General features: G+C 36.3%; 1 protein-coding gene across 3 annotated transcripts in view; it reads left to right on the plus strand.

Annotated features, from left to right (window-relative positions):
* Nucleotides 1–6,211: 6,211 nt before the first annotated feature.
* Nucleotides 6,212–24,102, plus strand: part of ZNG1A (Zn regulated GTPase metalloprotein activator 1A) — a 58,111-nt gene continuing 40,220 nt past the window's right edge. Inside the window, exons 1-6 of one of the 3 annotated variants that reach the window (XM_031014515.3) lie at nt 6,212–6,564; nt 9,604–9,690; nt 12,022–12,118; nt 13,219–13,310; nt 21,387–21,446; nt 22,983–23,020. In XM_031014515.3, coding sequence (XP_030870375.1) covers nt 6,411–6,564; nt 9,604–9,690; nt 12,022–12,118; nt 13,219–13,310; nt 21,387–21,446; nt 22,983–23,020 — 528 coding nt within the window. In that variant the 5' untranslated portion in view covers nt 6,212–6,410. Of the gene's footprint in view, nt 6,565–7,075; nt 7,113–9,603; nt 9,691–12,021; nt 12,119–13,218; nt 13,311–21,386; nt 21,447–22,982; nt 23,021–24,102 lie in introns of those variants that run through there. The other 2 variants (XM_031014516.3, XM_031014517.3) reach the window with 2 other exon arrangements.

Here is a 24,102-nt window from a genome sequence, read left to right on the forward strand (position 1 = left end):
TATAGTTTCTTTTAGAGAGATTGGTGCACCACTCAACTTGTCAGCTTGAGGGCTTTGAATGGTGTTTTCTTTTTTTTTTTAATTTCATGGCAAGCTGACTCACAAGTGACTCAACTGTAAGCTAAGACTTATCAATAGCATGGTTTAACCACCAAAGATAATGAATTCAAACAATGTTACTTACAGCCTTTAATGTCACAGTCCCTAAAAACATTGAAATGTACATTTTTCACCTGCTAGTCATCTTCAGTATTCTGGAGAGGAAATATTCTTTCCTGTCCTTACAGTGGTTGTATATCTTAAACGAGGACTATATGACACTTGAATATTGATATTCAACCTTCACCAAAGCAGTCACAAGAATACAAGCCATTGGCCTCTGGCCTTTTAGATATGCTCCCAACAAGTTCATGTGTACCCAATGAAAAATGTTAAATAAACTGATAAACTTTAAACATTTAAAAATATTTTATTTATTTACTTGCCACAGCTAGATAAGAGGAACTGGGTTAGTTTTGAAACTCTCAGTTTCCTTTCCTCTAAACCAGTAGCTATTGCTGGCCACTAGTATGTTGTTTCCTTTGCAGGAAGCTTCAAAAATGAGAAAGAAAAAAACGAAAAACAAAACCAAGTTGGTATTATTTTTAGCTTTCTTCTTATTTGGATATAGCTACGGTTCTTTTTCTTATGGTGATTAACATAACTACTCAAGAGAGAAGAACCAAGCAAACAGGAGTAGTAGGGAATTAGTAGGGAATTGTGCCAAAGGACATATGGCAAGGTTATTGTCAGAAAGCTGAGCTGCTGAAATCCAGACAGTTTAAGAGCTTATCTGCTCTGCTCTGCTCCCACCTAGGAGGACTCCTACTACAATGCAAAGACTCAAGTTTCACCTTAATTAGGCCTTTCCCAGGCCAGGTATTAGTGACCTTGGGAAAAAAGTTTAAGCTTCTCAGCTTCAGATCTTCCTCTGAATATTAGCACTGTGGTAACTGGCACAGTGGTACCTAACCCTTTGAGGGTCCAGGATTGTTTTAATGGTGAGTGATTTACAAACTGAGTTTAAAAGAGCAAGGAGGATCCAATTTTGCAAAATGTCATTAACTCTGCTTAAGAAAACAGTGTATTATATTAGCTTAGATCAGGAGTTGGGAATCTATAGCCTGCTACCATTTATTGTGTAGCCTGCAAATGGTTTTTACATTTTTAATACATTGGAAAAAAAATTAAAGAAGATTATTATTTCGTGATGTGGAAATTATACATGTTGAAAGGAAAACTTTAGAGTTTAATTGAGTAAAGAATGATCTGTGAATTAGGCAGCCCCCAGAACCAGAGTAGGGTTGGTTACAGCTGAGCATTTGCCTTATTTGAACCTGGTTTGAAGAGTTGGCTGCCTGTGGTTGGCTGAAGTTCAGCTGCTGTGATTGCCTGAGACTCACTACTTGTTACAAGAGTAGGTTACATATCATCAAGTTGAAATATAGTTTTTTATGTACTGGGAAACCTTTAGGGTAGACTTGAAATATGTAAGGAGGCAGCTTTAGGCCACAATGAATTTAACAATTCCTCCTTTTGGTCAACCTGTCAATTTTGAGAGGATGATTAATTTTGAGGTTGCCCAAAACTTTAGGCATTGACATCACTTTTTATCATCATAAATAGAGTTATTTGGTCTCTAATCCCATTGGAAAATAGCAGAACACTGGATTTTGTAAGGTGGGAACAAGGAAACAGTATAGAAAAAAAAAACTGATTGGTTAACATCAGATTACTTTTTTATTTTTTTGTCACCCAGGATGGAGTGCAGTGGCACAATCTTGGCTCACTGCAACCTCACCTTTCGGGTTCAAGCAATTCTTCTGCCTCAACCTCCCGAGTAGCTGGGACTACAGGCGTGTGCCACCACACCCAGCTAATTTTTGTATTTTTAGTATAGATGGGGTTTTGCCACGTTGGCCAAGCTGATCTCAAGCTCCTGACCTCAGGTGATCCACCCGCCTTGGCTTTCCAAAGTGCTGGGATTACAGGCATGAGCCACTGTGTCTGGCTGAGATTGCTTTTTTGTAAGTTATCTGTTGTTACTTTGGGTTACTTTTCTGTAAGGGATAGAGCAGAGGGGACTTCCTTATTATACTGGAATCTTCTGTTTTCAGGAGAAGAAAAAAAAAACTCATCTATTTTGGGACCTGTTTTTTAAAGTTTTAGTTTGATTTTGGGGTGCTTAGCATGAGTGACTCCATTTTGGTTTGGTCTGGTCTGCTTGGGATTAGTGCAGGAGCTCAGTCCAAAACAATGGCCTCTCATAATTTTGTTTCATACATGAAATTCAAATTTCAAAATTGTAGACATTTGCTCTCTCTCTTATTATATAAGTACCTACACAATGTCCTCAAATTTGCTTTTTGATCTGTAAAGACTAAGATATTTATCATCTAGTTTTACAGAAAAGTTTGCAGATCTTCTGGTTTAAAAGAGCAGGAGATTTAGTGTCAGGCAGGTTTGGATTGAGCCCAAGGGCTGCCATTTACTGACTGTATGACTTTGAGCAAGGTATTTATCTTTTCTAAGCCTCAATTTCCTCATCTATAAAATGGGCACACAAATAGTATTTACCTTGGAGAGTTAAATGGGATAATGCATTTAATGTGCTTAACACAGTGCCTATCAGATGCTTAGGGGCTCAACACATTATTACTGTTATTGTTGTTGTTTTACCCTAAAGTAAATGAGACAAAATAGCAAAGCTAAATGAGGAGGAATTTTTAAGTTACATCAGAAACTGTAATAGATTCTAAAATATTATAATTAAGAAATTTCATACTTATTTAAAAAGGCATTTTCAATTTAACAATTTAACAATTTAACCCTCTTATAAGTTAAAAAAAAAAAAAAAAAAAAGCCCGGCACAGTGGCTCACGCCTGTAATCCCAGCTCTTTAGGAGGCTGAGGTGGATGGATCAGGAGGTCAGGAGTTCAAGACCAGCCTGGCTAACGTGGTGAAACCTCGTCTCTACTAAAAATACAAAAATTAGCTGGGCGTGGTGGTGCATACCTGTAATCCCAGCTACTCAGGAGGCTGAGGCAGGAGAATCGCTTGAACCCGGAGGCAGAGGTTTCAGTGAGCCAAGATCGTGCCACTGCACTCCAGCCTCGGCAACAGAGCAAGACTCCATCTCAAAAAGAAAAAAGAAATAAAAATAAAAAGTCATGCCCAGCTATTTTGGGAGAACTGAAATTACAACTCTATCTGAGAAAATAAAATGACAGGACTCCACAGAATCCATAGATAAAAATTTAACTGAAGAGGAATATGGAACAGACTAAAGGAAAAATTTTATCAAGCTGTAATCTTTATACTTGTGCCTAAGGCCACAACTTGAAACTGCTGAAGACAGTGTTTCTCTACAAATGCACACAGGCACCCCATTTTGATGCACAGATAGGTGTTTATTTCTAAGAATAGCAGCTTCATTGAGATAAATTTCACATATGATACAATTCACCAATTTAAAGTGTACAAGTCAATGGTTTTCAGTATAATCAGAGTTGTACTACCATCACCATAATCAATTTTAGAACATTTTCATCACCGCCCAAAAACCACTGTAGTCTCTCCCCAGCCCTCCACTCCTGGGAACCATTAATGTACTTTCTGTCTCTATAGATTTGCCTATTTTGGATATTTTATATAAATGGAATCATACAACATGTGGTCTTTTGTGAATAGCTTTTTTCACTTACCATAATGTTTTCAAGATTGATTCATTTTGTAGCAGGTATCAGTCCTTTTTCCTGTTTATTGCCAAATAATTTTCCATTGTATGGATAGATCATATTTTGTTTATCCATTTGTCACATTTTGGTTGTCTATCAGTTGATAGATATTTGTGGTGCATTTAATTTTTGGCCAATGTGTAAAACTTACTTTGCTCTCACTGAGGCTACATACTGTTACAACAATGCTATTTGGTCAACTTGACTGAGCTGGCCTCATAGGTTACAGGTTGCTCATTGTTAGAGATGAGACTTTAGACCAGACTGGACAACATAGTGAGACCTTGTCTCTACCAAAAAGAAAAAGAAAAATTAGCCAGATGTAATGGCATATGACTGGAGTCCCAGCTACTTGGGAGGCTGAGACGGGAGGATCACCTGAGCCCAGGAGTTTAGGACTGCAGTGAGCTGTGATCGTGCCAATGCAATCCATGCTGGGCGACAGAGTGAGACCCTGTCTCAAAAAACAGAAAGAGGGATTTTAGTATAACATTCAGCCAGTGCCATATTGGGAACCCACAAGAATGTACTTTAAAAAATATGTCAAAGAAGGTGGTGAGGGCTGTAATAGCTGCTATTCAGGCAGTAATGCAGTGCTGAAGGGACATCAAGCAAATAGTGTGATGCCTGTGGGTGCAATGTTACTCCTTCCCTTAGGTTGCCAAAAAAATCAATACTTCATAGCATTCCTGAAGCGAAAAAGCTTATGAACCATTGTGTTTAGGGCGTAAGCTATCTATTTTGGGCTACCCATCACAGCTTCTCTCCTCTGGTAGAATAAAGTGAACTGAACCACCATGCCTAAGGTATTTGCCTTATTTCTTCCTCAGCTGGTTCATGGTTACATTGTCAAAGCTGGCAAAGCATTCAAGACCTGATTTCTCAGACCGAGTGTATGTGTGAATATAATATACTCATTTGCACAAATATAAACCCTCTGTCTTAACTGTGTTCTGCAAAAGGTGTGATAAATACTTTCAAGTTATATGTCCTTATCAGTAGAACTAATGGAATACACACAGTATATTTTATGGGGAATTTCAGAGAAGGAAGGAAAAGTCAACCTTTTATTTGGCATCAGGATAGTAGTAAAACATTCTACTTGTGCATCAGATAGATTTTTGTGACCTAACCTGGACAAGTAACTTAACTCTTGGTGCCTCATGTTTGAAAGAGGGATAACACTCTACAGGGTCATTCTAAGAATTAAATATTGCCAAAACACATGAAAAGATTCTCAACCTTGTTAGTAATCAAGGAAATGCAAATGAAGATCACAATGAAGTCTTCTTTTGTACTCAATTGATTGGTGAAAAATGCATGCCTGATAATATTGACATACAGACCAATGAGATCTCTTATAATTTGCTGGGAAAATGTATCAATTTGTACAAACATTTTGAAAAATAATTGTGCATTTTCTTGTGAAGTAAAACATTTCAATAATCTAGGACCCAGCAATTCAACTCTTACACAGACACTCAAGAGGAAGTTGCACACACATATGTCAGGAAAAATGTTCATAGCAGCCCTGTTCATAAGAGCAAAACCTGGAACAATTGAGAGGAAATGAATAAATTGCCGTGTAGCCACACAATAGACTACAAGACAGCAGTGATGCTGAAAAATATAGCAAGCCTCAGGAGTTTATATATTATATGGATAATTTTATGAAGCTCAAAAACACCCAAAATTAAACAACATATTCTCTAAGTACATACGTGGTATATGTGATAAAACTAAAAAGAAAACAGGGAATGATCAGCAATCCAGAACCAATTCATGACTGTTGTTACTATCTTATGGGGCAGGCTGTGGATTGGAAGCGGGGGCGGTGCACATAGGTACGTGTAACTTACTGGTAATGCTTTTACGTTAGGAATGAGGTCAAAGGAGTTCACTATAAATTTATATTAGAAAGAAAGGCATCTATGGATTAGTGATGAGAGTGTCATGCACCAGCAAATATGATTAATGAACTTAGGTTACCTGAGGTCCAAATAAATAATGAGAAAAAAGTAAATAAAAGTGATGCATGAATACTAAAAATTTGGAATTACGTATATAATACGTAATAATAAAAAAAGAAAAAAGTGTCACTGGTTATCCTTCAGGTATAAAAATTATAATTAAAATTGTAATGTTATAACCTTCCATTCTTTCCCCTATGAATTAAAACTTTTTTTTTTTAACGAGACTAAAAAATCAAGTTGATAAAATCTGTGCCCTGTGGGAACTGGTTAGGTCAGGCTACCCACTCCAGATTTCCAGCAGGCTGGCCTCAGCTCTACCTACAGCCAGTAGCTTATTAAGGCTCTAGGCGCCAGTGACACCTTCAGACAGGTGGTTAGTGCGCCCTAAGGCCTCTCCGCAGCGTCGCTCAGGTTCACAGAACACGCCCAGGGGCGTGTCCAGCTGTCGTCGGGGAGAGCCCACCCCCCCGGGGGGTGTGGCTAAGGGACGAGGCAGTTCTCGTCCAGAGCCCAGGTAATCCGGGCGGGATCAGCTAGCGTCGCGATGTGATGACGTCAGGCCCCGGGCGGGCCTGGAGTGGCGTGCTGGGCTTGCGCGGCTGCGGTACGGCGTGTTGGTCCCAGCGGTTCAGCTGAGGTAGGGACGTGCTGTAGGCCGGAATGTTACCGGCTGTTGGATCTGTGGATGAGGAAGAGGATCCTGCGGAGGAGGATTGTCCTGAATTGGTTCCCATTGAGACGACGCAAAGCGAGGAGGAGGAAAAGTCTGGCCTCGGCGCCAAGATCCCAGTCACAATTATCACCGGGTATTTAGGTAACTAACCATCCCAGTCACAAAATGCCGTGAACTCTGGTGTCATGGGATTTTGCGGGCTGCCGGTGCCTCTTCTCCTGAGGCATTGGGGCCTCATGATCAAGAGCAAATGTCTTTGAGGTAGGGGCTGGGTCACTTGCTTCTCGTATGGGTTACCTCTCATCTTGGGAGTTAATGATGCCCGGTCCCCTCTGCGTTAGATTCCCATTTCTCAAGTGAGATGGAAAGTTAGCCTTTGAAACAAGGCTTTGAAGCTAAGACACGCCCCCCTAATTGTCTCTGTGACCTCTTAGCAAGTTATCTTACCTTCCTGACGCTCATCTACCTCACCTGAAAATGGAAAAATACCTGTCACCTGTGAAACAGGGCCGGAACCACCTGCCTATTGCCATTAAAGGATGTCCCGTCTGTAAAATGCCCGACACGTGGGGCTTTCGTCAGTAGATTCCCCTTCCCCACGAGCCAAAGTCCTCCAGCCAGTTGGCAGGAAGTGCTCCTATCTTAAACGCTTTTTTTTTGAGGTCTGTTTGTAAACCACTGCGTAGGAAGTAAGAATAAAATCTCTGTCCTCCAAGACTATTTCTCAAACTAAGAACGTTTAGAGTGTACAGGGATACTCGAAACCACAAGTTTGTGAACTTGGTAGTTTCGTGAAGGGCGGTTTATGCACTTACACTAGAAGTTTCTTACTGGAAAAGTTTGAGAAATATATTTTTAAACCTTACAGTTAAATAGAAGGGCTAGAACAAATATATGACTGTATTAGAAGTTTGGAAAAAGTTAAGAAATGTAAATAAAATGATACTGTTTCCGGGAAATAATATTCCTAGTTGTTGCTAGAGACAGGTACAGACTTGGGCCACTTCGTGACCTTTTATGTAAAAATAAGAAATAACTGCTTTTTTTTTTAAAAACCTTGTAGACTGTAAGTTTATTCCCGTTTTTTGCTCGGAAGTAATTTTATAAAGGAATTTATTTTGGGCATTTCCCCACAGTTATTCAGAGGCTGCTCTACTGAGAAGATGAACAAATTTCTTGTCCAAAACAATGTATTTCAAACGTGCCCCTCGGGCCTTTCCCGTGTTGCTCACTGGTAGGTCAGTAGATCATTGGAGAAAATGATCTGAAGCTCGGGAGTGAGAATTAATACCAGCAACCTTGTTGCTGAATCTAGGGATAGTTTCACTCCTATCCCTGACCATTTTCCCTTTTTGAAACACTGTTCTTTTGGCTTCTATTACATTTTTCTTCTGATTTTTCCACCTGCTTCTCTGGCTTCTTTTTAAGGCTCCCTCCTCCTTCCCCCTTTGTCCATCTTTAGCTACACACCTGTGTAATTTCTATTTTGATGTCCTACAACTTAAAACTTAACATGTCTGAAACTTCATCTGTTACCATCCCCCCAAATCCTGCTTCTGTGATCCCAACCGTTTGGAATACTCTAAAAGCCTCCTGACTAATCTGGAGTCTTGCTGCCCTTTAATTTATTCGTTGCATGTTAGCCTTAATGATCTTTATAAATGTCAATCCGACTGCGTCACACCTTTCAGTGGTGTCCCTATGGGTTAAAATTCAAATTCCTTAACATGAATTACAAGGACCTGTAGGATCTGGATCTTGCCAACCTTTCCAGCCTGCCAAATTGGCCCCGCACAATGAACTAGTGTTACTTCAAAGGTGCCAAGTGTTTTAGCCCCTTGGAATAGGTACTTTTTTACTGTGACTCCTCTGGCTAGATGTCTGTCCCTCTTAGGTTCTCCATAGCATTTTGTGCATCTCCTATTGAATATGTCACCCTGTGACATAATTGCCTCCTTATTCACTGAATTCCCCTCCATTCCCCCCTTCCCTTAATATTTCTAAGCTCTATGAAGGCAGAGACTATCTTGTTCACTTTTTCACCAAGGCCCAGCATAAATCTGTAACGTATTAGAAACCTTCGAATGAATGAGCTATGTCTTAAAGTGTTTTTTTTTTTTCATAATATGGTTAAAAAGCCCCAGTAAATCTTCTCTTAGAAGATTTCTTACATTCACCGTTTCCTTTCAGTTTTCACATCACTGCCCTATGAAACACTCATGTTCAGGGCCTCTGTCTCAGGCTTGGACTGGTTTTAAGATTTTCCTCATTGCCCTAAGTCTCTCTCTTCCATACTATACTTCATATTTTTGTGATGTTGAGCTTCCTAAAGTACTCTAAATATAAGCCTTCATCTCTTAAAAAGCTTTGAAAAGAATATGACCTAAAAGATATTAATACCCTAATACTCCGTAAAATCTTCCTAGTTATAGGAAGATCTAGTTATATACTAGAAAACTTAATGTATTTCAGAAGACATGTATAGCCTACATGTAAAAGTTTTTAGCAGCACTGTAATAGTAAAACACTGGAAACAAACCAAATGTCCAACAAAAAAAAAAAAAGATAAAGAAATGATATAGTCATACAATTGAACTACAATACTATGCAGTTAGGATTTTCTTTTTTTCCTCTATGAATTTTAGTGTGTACGGTTCACAAGACTATTTTTTTTCTACTGGAGATTGACATATTGGGTTTCACATGCCACCTGCTGGATAAAGTTGGTATAGCTTTATGAATTTATCTTACTGAACATTCTGTCCATTGTTGACACTACCTGGCTCTATTCCCCATTTCATAAAAACTTTTATAGATTGTTTAAAGCATACTATAAGTAGCCATATAGTCAGCCTGAATTTGCGTCTCGTTAATGTTGAAATAAAAGGTCATTATAAATAAAAGATTGTGTGTAAATTTTAGGGAAGGTTAGGCTAGGTTGAAGAAACTGTTTCAACTTGTAGGAGTGTTTGTAAATATTTATAAAATTTTATGTCTACATAAAGTATTTTGCAACAGGTTTCAAAGGATGCTTTAATCTTATCCTCTAGGATATTCTATACTAAAATAATATATGAAAAATAGCATGCAAATTCTCAAAAATGTTAGGATTCTTTATATGTTTTTTGTATCTTTAAAATTATTTTGAATTTTTTTATTTACAAAAAATATGTTTTATAGGTGCTGGGAAGACAACACTTCTGAACTATATTTTGACAGAGCAACATAGTAAAAGAGTAGCGGTCATTTTAAATGAATTTGGGGAAGGTAAGTAAAGTTCAATAAATGTCATGTTGCAAGATTTTGTGTGACTGTTTATTCCTCTGGTGAATTGATATTCCATATTTAAAAATGAAAATGCAAGGTATTGTATTGATGTGGGTAGCTTTAGAAAAATTAGATTAATTTCTGTTAAGATTTATATGGGTTGAGATACTGAAATTAGTTTTAATAAAATTTTATTTTGTATAACTTTGGAATTCTTATTAACAGAATTAAACTACATTTTTACATGAAATAAATGACTCCAGAAGTAAAAATCTAGACATATGAAAAAACGTTTATTTTTTATTTTATTTTATTTTTTTTGAGATGGAGTCTCTCTCTGTCACCAGGCTGGAGTTGCAGTGGTGCAATCTCAGCTCACTGCCACCTCTGTCTCCTGGGTTAAAGTGATTCTCCTGCCTCAGCCTCCCGAGTAGCTGGGACTACAGGCGTGCGCCACCATGCCCAGATAATTTTTGTATTTTTAGTAGAGACAGGGTTTCACCATGTTGGCCAGGATGGTCTTGAGCTCCTGGCCTTGTGATCCACCCGCCTCGGCCTCCCAAAGTTGCTGGGATTACAGGTGTGAGGCACCATGCCTGGCCAAAAAATGTTTTTTTTAGGAATTAGAGAGGCACTTTTGTGTGGACTCTATTGCAACTCATGAAAAATATTTGAAAATGCTTGTGTTATTAGTTAACTTTGTTTAATGTTTATTATCTGCAATGCAGTTAAAACTCAATATTTTAAAAATAAGGTAAACATATGGTCTTTATCCTCATGTATTTTAAGTTATCTGTGAAAATAAGTGTGCTTAACTTCTCAACTCAAATATTAAACTGTAGTAAAAAAAATAGCTCTAGACACAATACTTCTGTTATCTTTATAGGAGTTTTTCTTCATAGGTATGAGTTGTAATCAAAGCTCACTTCTAGCCAAAAAACAATATCTATTAAACGATTTCTTTTAAAATGTACTATTTTTTTTCAGTTGTAAAAAGTAAAAGAGCTAGGTTTTATGAACAGGATGGGAAGCCAGTTATATTCGATTTCTGGTTTTAATAAACTAAAGAGAAAAGTGCTTTTTAGGCAAAAATCCTGAGATTTCTAATAACAGACTGTTTTTTTCATCATCTTATTAAATAACCTATTGCACACTGATTACATTTATTCTTACTATTTTCTTTATTTTTTCCTGGATCATTTTCGCAATTTTATTTTTCACAGCATTCTCAATACTTTTCTTCATGTTTCATTAATGTTCTGTATATAGTCTGAATTCTGTAGCAACCTCTTTAGAAGCTCTTTATTAATACCTAGCTGAAATATAAAAAATATGTAAGTGTAAAACTACTCAATTTTATGGGAGCTCATTTGCTTAGTGGACTTTTAGAACTTCACTGTTTGGTATATTTCTTTATTAGAGGAAAAGTAAAACATTTAAAATAATTCTTATAGACAACAAGCATTTCAAATATAGTTTATTCTTTCTTAAGTAAGTATTGCTAGGAAAATATGTGAATTTGACTAAAAGTTTAGTTGTTTTTTTTTTTTTGAGATGGAGTCTCGCTGTGTTGCCCAGGCTGGAGTGCAGTGGCACAGTCTCGGGTCACTGCAACCTCCGCCTCCCGGGTTCACGCCATTCTCCTGCCTCAGCCGCCTGAGTAGCTGGGACTACAGGCGCCCGCTACCACACCTGGCTAATTTTTTGTAATTTTAGTAGAGATGAGGTTTCATTGTGTTAGCGAGGATGGTCTCGATCTCCTGACCTCGTGATCCGCCCGCCTTGGCCTCCCTATAAGTTTAATTTTTAAATGAGCACATGGTACACTGGCCAAAAACCTTCCTCAAGATGAACTAGGGTTTTTACTCATTGGGAATATTCAGCAGTTTGTCTAACAGAAACAATTTAGAAGAAGAATGAAAAGAAAAAGATAGATAAGGCAGTCTCTTAAGAGGTTGAAGGGCATACAAAATCCAGTATATAAAACATACTAGTCTATTTAGAAAGTTTACCTTGGACAAGAAAAAAATGCCTTCAAGGTAGCTACTTTATTAAGAAATGGGGGTGGCCAAGTAAGAGGCCTAAGGAGGAAGTAGGTGTGTTTATCAGTTTAGGATGTGTCTTTTTCAGGGCTTAAGTCATCTTAAATAAAAGCTAAAATAATGTAGTGTACTGTAATTTAGATATCGAGGCTGCATGAATAAAATGAAAGAATATAAGTTATAAAATGCAGTTTCTGCTTTAGGATCTCCATTATTGAGTTATCCTCATCTTTGTTTTTTGTTGGCTAATGGACATAAGCTAAAGAGTGCTGTTTGTTGATGATTCTAGGAAGTGCGCTGGAGAAATCCTTAGCTGTCAGCCAAGGTGGAGAGCTCTATGAAGAGTGGCTGGAACTTAGAAACGGTTGCCTCTGCTGTTCAGTGAGGTGAGGAATGTGTTTACTGTGTACATGGTTTACTAGAAATGTTTATTGATTATATTTCCAGCTTTAATTTTCTTGAGTAATTTAACTGAATTTACACAGTTTGCTTCATTGTATTTTCAAACAAATAGAAAATAAACTTATTAGGAAGCATTTTCTTAAAGTGTTTCTTGCTGTCTTTTCTGTCTGCTCTAATGTTTTGGTCCTTTTATTGAGTTTTTATTGCTTTTGATGTCAGGGCTTATTTAATCTCTAGTGCATGAAAGTCTCATATGTAAAAAATGATTATTCTGAATTTAATCTGTCATTGGTCATATTTCTAAGTGTTCAACCTTATAAAAAAAATAAATGACTATCAAAAAAGAGAAAAACCTTACATTATGTTCTACTAGTTAAGTTTTCAAGGACAGTGTTCACTAGTCTACCATAGACCCTAGAAGAGTTACCCAACACATAGTAGCACTCAAATATTTGTTGAATGAGTTATAAAAATGACTACTTGTACTGTTAATTTTGTGTATTCTAGTGAATTAAATCTCTTCGGCATCATTTACTCCCTTAGGTATTTGACTTTGTGTCAAATGTTTTGGCAAGGATAAAATTATAACAGACTTGCTTGAACAACCAAAATATAATCTATTAAGGATTTTCCTTCACTTTTGATAAAATAAGAAAAAAGGAAATTAAAACCTTGCATCCTAATGTAAAATAGAATTATATGGTGTTTAATATCAGTGTCCCTTTAGCTATTATATTAAACTACTATAGTTAATAAATTTTATCATTATTTTGTATGTTGGTTTTTAAAAATTTCATAAAGCTATAAAAAGATACTTGGTCAGATAAAGTTTCCTCTGCTTTTAATTTTAATAAAGTATTATTATGTATATGATTTCTTTTTACCTATTATATATATGCATCTATTGTTTTCTCACTGGTAAATATGGGACGGACATTTTGTTAGAAGGTTAGAAGTGAGTTAAATTTTCACATTCCTAAGGATACTTTTGTCTCGGGTTGTTGAATATATTTTAAAGTGTTTATAATAATCACTTCAAAATATTTAGGTAATTAACTGTAAGTTATGTTTTGGTATTCTCCAGGGACAATGGCCTTAGAGCTATTGAGAATTTGATGCAAAAGAAGGGGAAATTTGATTACATACTGTTAGAGACCACTGGATTAGCAGACCCTGGTAAGAAGTGAGATTATTAATAACCAGAATATAGTTCTGTGATATATTGTAAATAGATGTATTAGAGGAATATGTAAAATGAGTATTAAAGCTTTTGTTAGTATTGAACCAAAAACTTTTTTTGGTTTAAAAGAGGAAAAGTACTCGGTTGTCATTTTCTTTGGCAGTTGAATGAATGAACAGAGTATTTCTTGGTACTTTTAAGCTGTTAATAGAATTTGAAGTTTTATTGATTGACTTAGGATTATTTGTAAGAACAGAAGTTGTTAAAAATAAGGACATGTAGGAAGAGCAGAGACGTTCTACCTCTAAGTACAGTTGTCCCTTGGCATCCATGGGGTATTAGTTCCGGAACCTCTGAGGATACCAAAATCTATTAATGTTCAAGTCCCTTACATAAAATGGTGTAGTATGTGCCTATAACCTATGCACATCCTCCCATAAACTTTAAATCATCTGTAGATTACTTATAATACCTAATACAATGTAAGTGCTGTGTAAGTAGTTATTATACTGCATTGATAAGGGAATCATGACAGGAAACTCTGAACTCTACTATGGAAAGCTACACAGAGTCAACCTGTTTCTAACAATGGGTTTCTGTTACCTTCTTACCAAGCTCTCATTCTTGATAAAGTCTGCTTATTTTCCCCAAATAACTTTTAGATAAAATCTTTATTTTCAGTTTGCATAAAAGTTAGTGCTTATTCTGTGAATCTGACCCATACCATTATTTTTTTTTTGATCTGGGTCTCTGGCATTGGGGTGATTTGTAAAACTATATTAAAGTATTTGGGGGTAATTTACTAAACAGGTCATAGTTGTCCAAAAGGAATATTGAAGTATCCTGAGAGTTCAAATGTGATCAGTGGTTATTGTAATTAAAACAATTACATAATAACATCATCCCCATGTTTTCAAAGTAGTATTGAATTAGGCTATTTTGGTCCTTATAGTAGGCATGGGTTTTCATACCTTTCTGGTAAATCTGACTGATGATAGGACTTGGACTAATATATTGGTGTTAAATATTTGAATCTGGTAAGAAAGAAAAATATATTGTATGCTTTTATTAGAAATAGCAAATATCAGTTTATTTCATCATAGCCAGTTTTGCCATTTTATAGACAAAAACTTGATACTTTTGAGAGTTTAATTAAACACGATTCAGCTTTTCAGAGGAAGAAAGAAAAATTAAAGATCACAGAGAAAGCTTTTATACAAATTGTAGTTATAAAAAATGTTAATGTTTCTTGCTTCTGACTTTCTTTACAATAAAGATTTTATTGTTTGGGTAAAGATGGAACATTCATTGTAAAAAAATTTAAATACCTAAAAAATACAAAGAAGAAAGTTTAAAAGTAATCATCTCACTATTGTGATATACAAGTAGAGGCTGGGCATGGTGGCTCATGCCTGTAATCCCAGCACTTTGGGAGGCTGAGGAAGGTGGATCCCTTGAGGCCAGGAGTTCAAGACCAGCCTAGCCAACATGGTGAAATCCAGTCTCTACTGAAAATTCAAAAACTAGCCAGGCGTTGTGGCGCACCCCATAATCCCAGCTACTCAGGAGGCTAAGGCATGAGAATCGCTTGAAAGCTGGGAGGCGGAGGTTGCGGTGAGCCGAGATCACGCCACTGCACTCCAGCCCAGGCAACAGAGCAAGACTGTATACACACACACACACGCACACGCACATGCACACGCGCACACACACACACACACATTCATACACACACACACATTCTTACACACACACACAAGTAGGTAAATTTTATTCCAGGGATCTCTCTATGCCAGTGCTACTTGGTAGTATGTCGAATGGCAGCCTCAGCCTCAGCTGGGAGCTTGTTAGAAATGCAAATTCTTGACCAACCCAGATCTACTGAATCGGAATCTCTAAGGGAGGGGGTCAAGCAAGCTGTTTTTAATAAGCCCTTCAGGTGATTCTTATACTGTACAGCCATACCGCAGGGATATTGTGGGCTTAGTTCCATATCACTGCAGTAAACTGAATATCACAATAGAGTGAGTCACACACATTTTTTTGTTTCCCATTGCATATAAAAGTTATGCGTTTTGGCCGGGTGTGATGTCACAGGCCTGTAGTCCCAGCTACTTGGGAGGATCACTTGAGCTCAGGAGTTTGAGGCTGCAGTGAGCCATGATTGCACCACTGCACTCCAGCCTGGATGACAGCATGAGACCCCATTTCTTAAAAAAAAAAAAAAAAAGCTGTGTTTATACTATACTGTAGTCTATAAAATGTGTAATAGAATTGTCTAAAAAACATACATACCTTAATTAAAAATATTTATTGCTAAAAAATGCTAACGATCATCTCAGCTTTCAGCAAGTCATAATCTTTTTGCTGGTAGAGGGTCTTGCCACAATGTTGATGGGTGCTGACCAATCAGGGTAGCAGTTACTGAAGGTTGGGGTGGCTATCGCAATTTCATAAGATAATAATGAAGTTTGCTGCATTAGTTGACTCTCCCTTTCATAAAAGATGTCTCTATAGCACATGATGCTATTTGATAGCATTTTACCCACAGTATGACTTCTTTCAAAATTGGAGTCAGTCCTCTCAAACCCTGCTTTATCAATTAAGCTTCTGTCATATTTTAAATCGTTTGTTGTCATTTTGACAGTGTTCATAGCATCTTCACCAGGAGTAGATTCCATCTCAAGAAACCATGTTCTTTTCCCGTCCATAAGAAACAACTTCTCATTAGTTAAAGTTTTCTTATGAGATTGCAGGAATTGAGTCACAGCTTCAGACTCCCCTTCTAATTCTAGTTCTCTTACTGTTTCCACCACATCTGCAGTTATTTCCTCCATTGAAGTCTGAAATCCCTCAAAGTCATCTGTGAGGGCTGGAATCATCTTTCAAACTCCTATTCATGTTGATACTTTGATCTCCCATGAATCACAAATGTTCTTAATGGCATCTAGAATGATGAATCCTTTCCAGAAGGTTTTCAATTTACTTTGCCTAGATCCATCAGAGGAATCACTATCTATGGTAACTATAGCCTTATGAAATATATTTCTTAAATAAGACTTAAAAGTCAAAGTTACTCCTTGATCAGTGGGCTGCAGAATGGATGTTGTGTTAGCAGGCATGAAAACAACATTAATCTCCTTGTGCATCTCCATCACAGCTCTTGGGTGATCAGGTGCGTTGTCAATGAGCAATAATATTTTGAAGGAATCTTTTTTTTTCTAAGCAGTAGATCTCAATGGTGGGCTTAAAATAAACCATGCTGTAAACAGATGTGCTGTCATCTAGGCTTTATTATTTATAGAAAACAGGCAGAGGAGATTTAGCATAATTCTTAATGGCCCTAGAATTTTCAGGATGGTAAATGATTATTGGCTTCAACTTGAAGTCACCAGCTGCTTTAGCCTCTAACAAGAGAGTCAGCCTGTCCTTTGAGTCTTTGAAGCCAGGCATTGACTTCTCTATAGCTATGAAAGTCCTAAATGGCATCTTCTTCCAAAAGGAGGCCATTTCATCTCCGTTAAAAATCTGTTGCTGGCCGGGCTCGGTGGCTCATGCCTGTAATCTCAGCACTTTGGGAGGCCGAGATGGGCAGATCACGAGTTCAGGAGTTCAAGACCAGCCTGGCCAACATAGTGAAACCCCATCTCGACTAAAAATACCAAAAATTAGCCTGGCTTGGTGGTGGGAGCCTGTAATCCCAGTTACTTGGGAGGCTGAGGCAGGAGAATGGCTTGAACCCGGGAGGCGGAGGTGGCAGTGAGCTGAGATTGCACATTGCACTCCAGCCTGGGTGACAGAGCGAGACTCCATCTCAAAATAAATAAATAAATAAATAAATAAATAAATAAATAAATAAATAAAAAATAAGTCTGTTGCTTAGTGTAGCTACTTTCACGAATGATGTTAGCTACATCTTCTAGGTAGTTTACTACAGCTTCTATATCAGCATTTGCTGCTTTCCCTTGCACTTTTATGTTATGGAGATGGCTTCTTTCTTTAAATCTTGTGAACCAACCTCTGCTACCTTCCAACTTTTCTTCTCTAGCTTCCTCACCTCTCTCAGCCTTCATAGAACTGAAGAGAGTTAGGGTTGCTCTGAATTAGGCTTTGGCTTAAGGGAACATTGTGGCTTGTTTGATCATCTATCCAGACCACTTCATATCAGCAATAAGGCTGTTTTATTATCATTTGTGTGTTTACTGGAGTAGCACTTTTAATTTCCTTCAAGAACTTTTCCTTTGCATTCACAACTTAGCTAACTGGCTCAAGAGACCTAGCTTTTGGCGTATCTTGGCTTTCAACATAACTTCCTCACTAAGCATAATCATTTCTAGCTCTTGATTTAAAGTGAGAAACAGGTGACTGTTCCTTTCACTTGAACACTTAGAGGCCATTGTAGGATATTAATTGGCCTAGTTTGATGTTGATCATATTCTTTATGTTGTCATGGTTCTGTCATAATTCTTTTAGTTCTATGTTTTAATAGTTTTGGTGCTCATTACCAGTACTGTTGCTTCTCCATTCCCGAGTTAGTCCATCTCCTGATTGAATTTCATTGTCAGGCAGTCTTTTCAAGTTACAGGTACTGCATGCATTCTTTGGGTTCTTATACACTTCATTGATTCAAAATATCTGTCTTTTGTTTTTATATTACTTGAAGGATTACTTGGCTAGGTATAAAATTTATCAGTCACACTTTTTTCCCCCTCAACTTTGTAAATGGTGTTCCATAATCTCCTAGTGTTTGATTGGCTGGATTTCTTTGTCCAGTGTTTTCTCCTTTTATTAGGAAGAATTTGTGAGTATTATAGTCTCTGAGTTTCAATGCTTGCTGTTTTCTTTAATGCTTGAGAATGTCTGTCTATTGCTTTCATTCCTGAAAAATAACTTGTTTGGGAACACTTTCATTAGAACTTTGTGGTCACTGTTTTATTATTTTGGGACATCTAGTGTTACTGTAGAAAAGTCTGATTTTTCTCCCTCCCTCCTTGAAGGCACTTTTTTTTTTTAATCTAAAATGCCTGAGAGTTTTCTTCTTTATTTTTGAAATTCAGTAATATAAACAAGGTATATCTAAGTGTCACTTACAATCATTTTTCCCTAAATTATAATATGCCCTTAGTTCTTCTAAGAACATTTTCCTTGTTTATTACCATGAATACTTTTTTTTGGTCAAATTATTAGATCCTCTACTTCATGACACCAGTTTTTTTAATACTGAATTTTCTTTTGTTCTTCGTATGTATTCTAATTGCTTTGATTTGTCTTTTACCTTTGCATTTACTGTGATCATCTGAAGCCTTTCTTTTTGTCAATAATTCTGTTTTCTCCAGTGTCTGTCCTGTTTTTGATATTTTAAATGAATTAATTGGTTAAGTCATTGTGTTATATAGGCTCTAAGTTTCTTTAGCACTACAAACTGTATTTTCATCTTATTCTGCTGCTTCTTGCTTTTGAGCTTGTTTATTATAAGGTTGTATTGTTTTCAAGTTCTTCATTATGATGAAGTTGTTGAGAATTTTCTTTAGTTTTTATTGGGTTATGTATCCTTCCAGAATGGGTTCTTTGCCACTTGTGTGCCCTATTCATTTCTTCATTTTGTGTTCTTTCTTGCTTTTTATTCCCTGTATGTGTGTGTTTCTTTTTGTCAGGCTGTAATACATATGCATACATGTTTCTTCTTGATATGGGAGAACTTCTATGTGGTGCTGATGGGAAATATTGTTAATACTCCACTCTCCTTACCCAAGTTTGTTTTTCTCCTGAGCCCTAGTTTGAAAGCTGTATATTGTTGGAGTGGAGGGAAAGAGAAGGGAAAAGTGGTGATTCAGAGAGCCAAAGGGGGCAATGTGGCTTTTAGGCTCTGCTCTCTTGAAGTACCAAGTATTTCACTCTTGGGTCTGCCCAACTGCTTATGAATAAAATTCCTTTGCCTTGTATGGGGACATCATTCGACCTCAGACCTCTCATTTCTCTTTGTTCTGAGCCCTAGAATGTGACCTGACCTTCTCCTTCCCAAAGCATGGAGATGGTTAAAACTCACTCTTGAAATTTTTTTGTTGACTTTTCCCTGTGTTGTTTATTCATTCCTCGGCTCTACTTTTTGCCATTTTGGAGTGTATTTCTGGTAAGTGTTTAGGATTTTGTAAACTATTTCCCTATAACCTCTTATTGGAGGTAGGGGTAGAGTTGGGAATGACCATCAATCACATGTAACTTTGTTTCTTATTTTGACTATCGGTCTTCAAAATTTATGGCAGGCCCTTTTATATTTGGTTGCTGCTAATAAAATGTTGGCCTTTTTGTTTTATTTTTTATTTTTATTTTTTGTTTTATTAGATTTTGAAGAAGGGAGATTCTAAAATGTAGTTCAGGTTTTCTCAGTGTCAGCACAAATAACATTTTGGGTTGGATAATTATTTGTTGTGAGGGGGTTGCCCTGTGCAGAGTAGGACATTTAACAACATCCCTGGCTTCTACCCACTAGATGCCAGTAGCATTCCCTTAGTTAAGACAACCAAAAACATCTTCAGACATTGCCAAATATTCCCTGGGGAGAAAAGCACCCTGGTTTGAGAGCCACTGATCAATTTTGTTCATTCATCTTTACTCCTCCTAAATACCTACATCCAAATTTTAAATAGATCTTTCTCATGTAGTCTGGCAAGTATTATATCAAAGATAAATACCAGTTTTAGAATAAAGCATTAATATACTCTTACATTTCAACTTAAGAGGCAAATATTAACAGTAGGATTTGTAAACTATTTATTAGAATAAAAATCAATGAATTTTTAAAAATTACAAAATGATTTATGTATGTTAGATATTTTACTGAGTGAAAAAATTCATGCTTTTTTAAATGACTTATTGTTTGGAGTAGTGATACGGTAGATTTAATTTTCCCCCTCATTAATTAAAATCATGTTTTAGCCAAGAAAGTGAACAAAATTCTTATTGGCAATTCAGTTGTTTCCCGTTTTGGAGACTGACACTCTCCAGTTCTAAGTTAAATAATTGTCATGGTAAAGTAATTTCCTTGAAAAGAACGGACATTGATTCAGCCCCTGTTACTCACAAATCCTATTTGAGTCAAATTGGAAAACTATTAAGTTTTTGGGAAAAAAATCAATAGGTATCAGGAAACCATTAGATCTTGTGGCCCTTGCTATATCTTGCATGAGTAATCACTGTAAACAGCTGACAGGTATTTCATTGTTGACACCGAGTGATGCTTGGGGGACCACATCTTGTCAGAGTAGGTGGACAGCTTTAGACGTTGGAATGAGTTTGATTATCCTTGTTTTTCTCCTACACTCATTCTTTTAGACAGCCCTGTCACTAACTGGGCCTGTGATGCTTTCAAAAATCAAATACTTTCCTTGCTGTCAGTTTTCTTTTTCTTGTGTTGTGGCATACTAATCAGGGTATGTGGTTTGTACTGAACCAATTTCTGTCAAAAGCAAGTTTTAATTTATTATTTAGGAAAAATTTTTCCTAAGACCCAGGTTTTATACAGTACTAAATAAATAGTGTGAGAAATAATTAGTAATGCCATAGAGTATATAATTTTACTTCTAGTTCTACACAGATTACAAGTAAAATTTTTTTGGGCAAGTGATTTTGGAATTATCTATGTTTTGTTTTCCTTTTCCTTTAGAGTGATAATTCACTATTTATGATTGAATGATTATCATATTAAAGAGGTGAGAAAATAAAAATAAGTCTGATGTGCACAAAGCCATACTGCTCAAATTGTTTGATAATATCTGTTAATTAAATTATTATGGCATCGGTAGAAGGATGATGTTTTGTTTATATGTGGTTAGAATCGGTCTTTTTTAAAGGAAATAACGAGAGATGGAAATGGAATGGGTATAAATAGTAAAAGGTTCTATCACTATAATTCCCTTTTGCTATAAATAGTTAAAGGTTCTGTCACTATAATTTCCATAAGAAGATATATGTGTTTACCTGTTAATTTTATCAGGGCAAATTAAAACATGGATAGAATCATGTTTCTCAGTGTGAAGAAATATTTTTATTTGATGAATATTATATATTTTCAGGTGCAGTGGCTTCTATGTTTTGGGTTGATGCTGAATTAGGGAGTGATATTTACCTTGATGGTAAGTTAAAAAACAGTTTTCTTTTATCTTTCTTGTTTTTTTTTTTTTTTCTGAGACAGAGTCTCACTTTGTTGCCCAGACTGGAGTGCATGGAGTGCAGTGGCATGATCTCGGCTCACTGCAACCTTTACCTCCTGGGTTCAAGTGATTCTCCTGCCTCAACCTCCCGAGTAGCTGGGACTACAGGCATGCACCATCGTACCTGGCTAACTTTTGGATTTTTACTAGAGACGGGGTTTCGCCATGTTGGCCTAACTGGTCTTGAACCCCTGACTTCAGGTGATCAGCCAGCCTCGGCCTCCCAAAGTGCTGGGATTACAGGCGTGAGCCACCACACCCTGCCTCTTTTGTTTTTAAGTAAAATCTTTATGGTTAAGCTTATTGTTGTTCATTCATATTATAACTTTAATTCCTTGCATTGTTGTTCTTTTCACACTTTAGTTTAATGATGAAATCTTTGTTCATATAGATTAAAAAACCCCAGACAGTGGTGGAACTCGATGTCACTCAACTTCCAATTTAGTGCTTCCACTAAGGTTTTCTTTAAAAAAAAAAAAAAATGCTTTGTAGGTTTTCTGTATCCTCTGGTGTTTGATTTATGCCCTTAATATAATGTTAGAGCCTTTTATTTTAATCCGCCAGGCAATATGAGGATCATATTTTTGCTTTTATTTTCTCTTGAAGATAAGAATTAAACACTCCTCCCTTACTTTATTTACCTGAGCACTTTTGGGCAATGATATGCCTTCATTTAAAATATATTAGAAACTTTCTTAGTTAAGCGACTATGTTTTCTCCCTTTCTCTTTCCCTTTTTCACCTTTTTAAAAACCAGTCGAAATTTTCTTACTTTTTCAAAAGTAATAATCTTTAAGAAATTTAAGAATTATTAAGCTGGGCCCCATCATTGAGCTCTAATATATGTGGCGGGTAACTGGTTGAATTCCTTAGGCATAATTAAACTCATTCTTTTGTTATCAGCATATATTCAGAGATTGCAAAATGAATTGGTAGTTTGGAAACTTAGGCATATGTTATGTAAAACATTTATGACATGGTTTTGGATTAGGTGAGAGATGTTAGGAATGATACCTTAAGATGTCTCATTCTTCAGGCAATAATTTAAATCTTAAGAAAAGTCTTGATTTTGATTATGTGAAAATAAACTAGACATAACCTGTCTTATGTACTTATCACATTTGACTATGTTATGAAATTTGACTTATATTTTGGATTGTAAGCTTTTTCGGTGCCAAGGAAATCTTATTTTCTTATTTATTTAATTTAAAATTTTTATTTGTTTTATATCTTCTCTAGTGCCTTAAAATAGTGCTAGCCACTCAGGAAATGCATTGACTTATTACTGGAATTTAATTAAATGGCAGCATTGGCAAGAGAAAAAAACAGTACATTGTTTTATTGAGTAGTATTTGTGAACTGAAATAGGTTAGTTTTAATTTTCATTCTGAAGTATGGTTGCACAAATATTAATAAACATTCTTTTTAAAAAGTGATTAAAATGTTTTTTCCTTTGTAGGTATCATAACTATTGTGGATTCAAAATATGGATTAAAAGTAAGTTGAAAGATTGCTATGAGTGGCTCATTATTGAGAGCTGGGAATATGGGGATTGATTGTTTAATTTTCTTTATGTTTGTATCTGAAATTTTCTTTAACAAAAACCTTTCTCAAAAAGATATCCTGAACAATAGGTGAAATTTGTGTTTTAATTATTAGTTTGTGTTAAATATTTCTTTTCTATTACTCTGAGTTTGATTTGGTGATAAAATTTGGAATTATAATTTGTAATAAGCATATGGGGTTAGGATAGAGTTTGGTATGTATAACTCTTCACAAGGATTCAACCCCAATATTGGTAAGTTTTTCTGTTCCATAGAAGAAGCTGAGCTTGATAAAGCATCTGAGATCTTATTTTTCTTGTTAAATTACTATTAAACACACACTGGAAATGAGTTTTTAAAAAATATTGAAGACCTAGGTGATGGGTTAATAGGTGCAGCAAACCACCATGGCACCCGTTTACCTATGTAACAAACCTGCACATCCTGAGCATGTACCCTGTAACTTAAAATTTAAAAAGTACATATTGAAGAAAATCAGGATATACACATAGGATTAGTAAGAAGACTCTCTCCATTAAAAGGCATCTTGCATCGCTTCTTAGTCTTTTGGCTAAGATCAAGTGTAAAAGACATCCTGCTATGAATGTTTTTGTTAACTTCTAAGGTCCTAGAATGCATTTAAATGAGGTTTAATTTATAAAATGCATTTAGTAAGTTCTTTAAAAGTATGTTGTTACATACAGTAAAATGATGTTTCTCAACTTCCCAAGTGAAATACCACTAAAGGCAGAAGAGAATGAAATCATCCCACCCACTGACCCGTTCCCAATCTGAGCGTATGGATAGGGCCCAAAGCAGTAATTTCTTAGACGTTTAAATTCAGTGTTTAAAAATTAGTGTCTGTTTTGTATCCAACCTCATATCTGAACGTGTTAATTTTTTTTTTTTTTTTGAGACAGAGTCTCACTCTGTTGCCCAGGCTGGAGTGCAGTGGCACCATCTTGGCTCACTGCAACCTCCACCTCCCAGGTTCAAGCGATTCCCTTGTCTCAGCCTCCTGAGTATCTGGGATTA

The sequence above is a fragment of the Gorilla gorilla genome, chromosome 13 (genome assembly GCF_029281585.2).
Source record: "Gorilla gorilla gorilla isolate KB3781 chromosome 13, NHGRI_mGorGor1-v2.1_pri, whole genome shotgun sequence".
In the NCBI taxonomy this organism is placed as follows: Eukaryota; Metazoa; Chordata; class Mammalia; order Primates; family Hominidae; genus Gorilla; species Gorilla gorilla.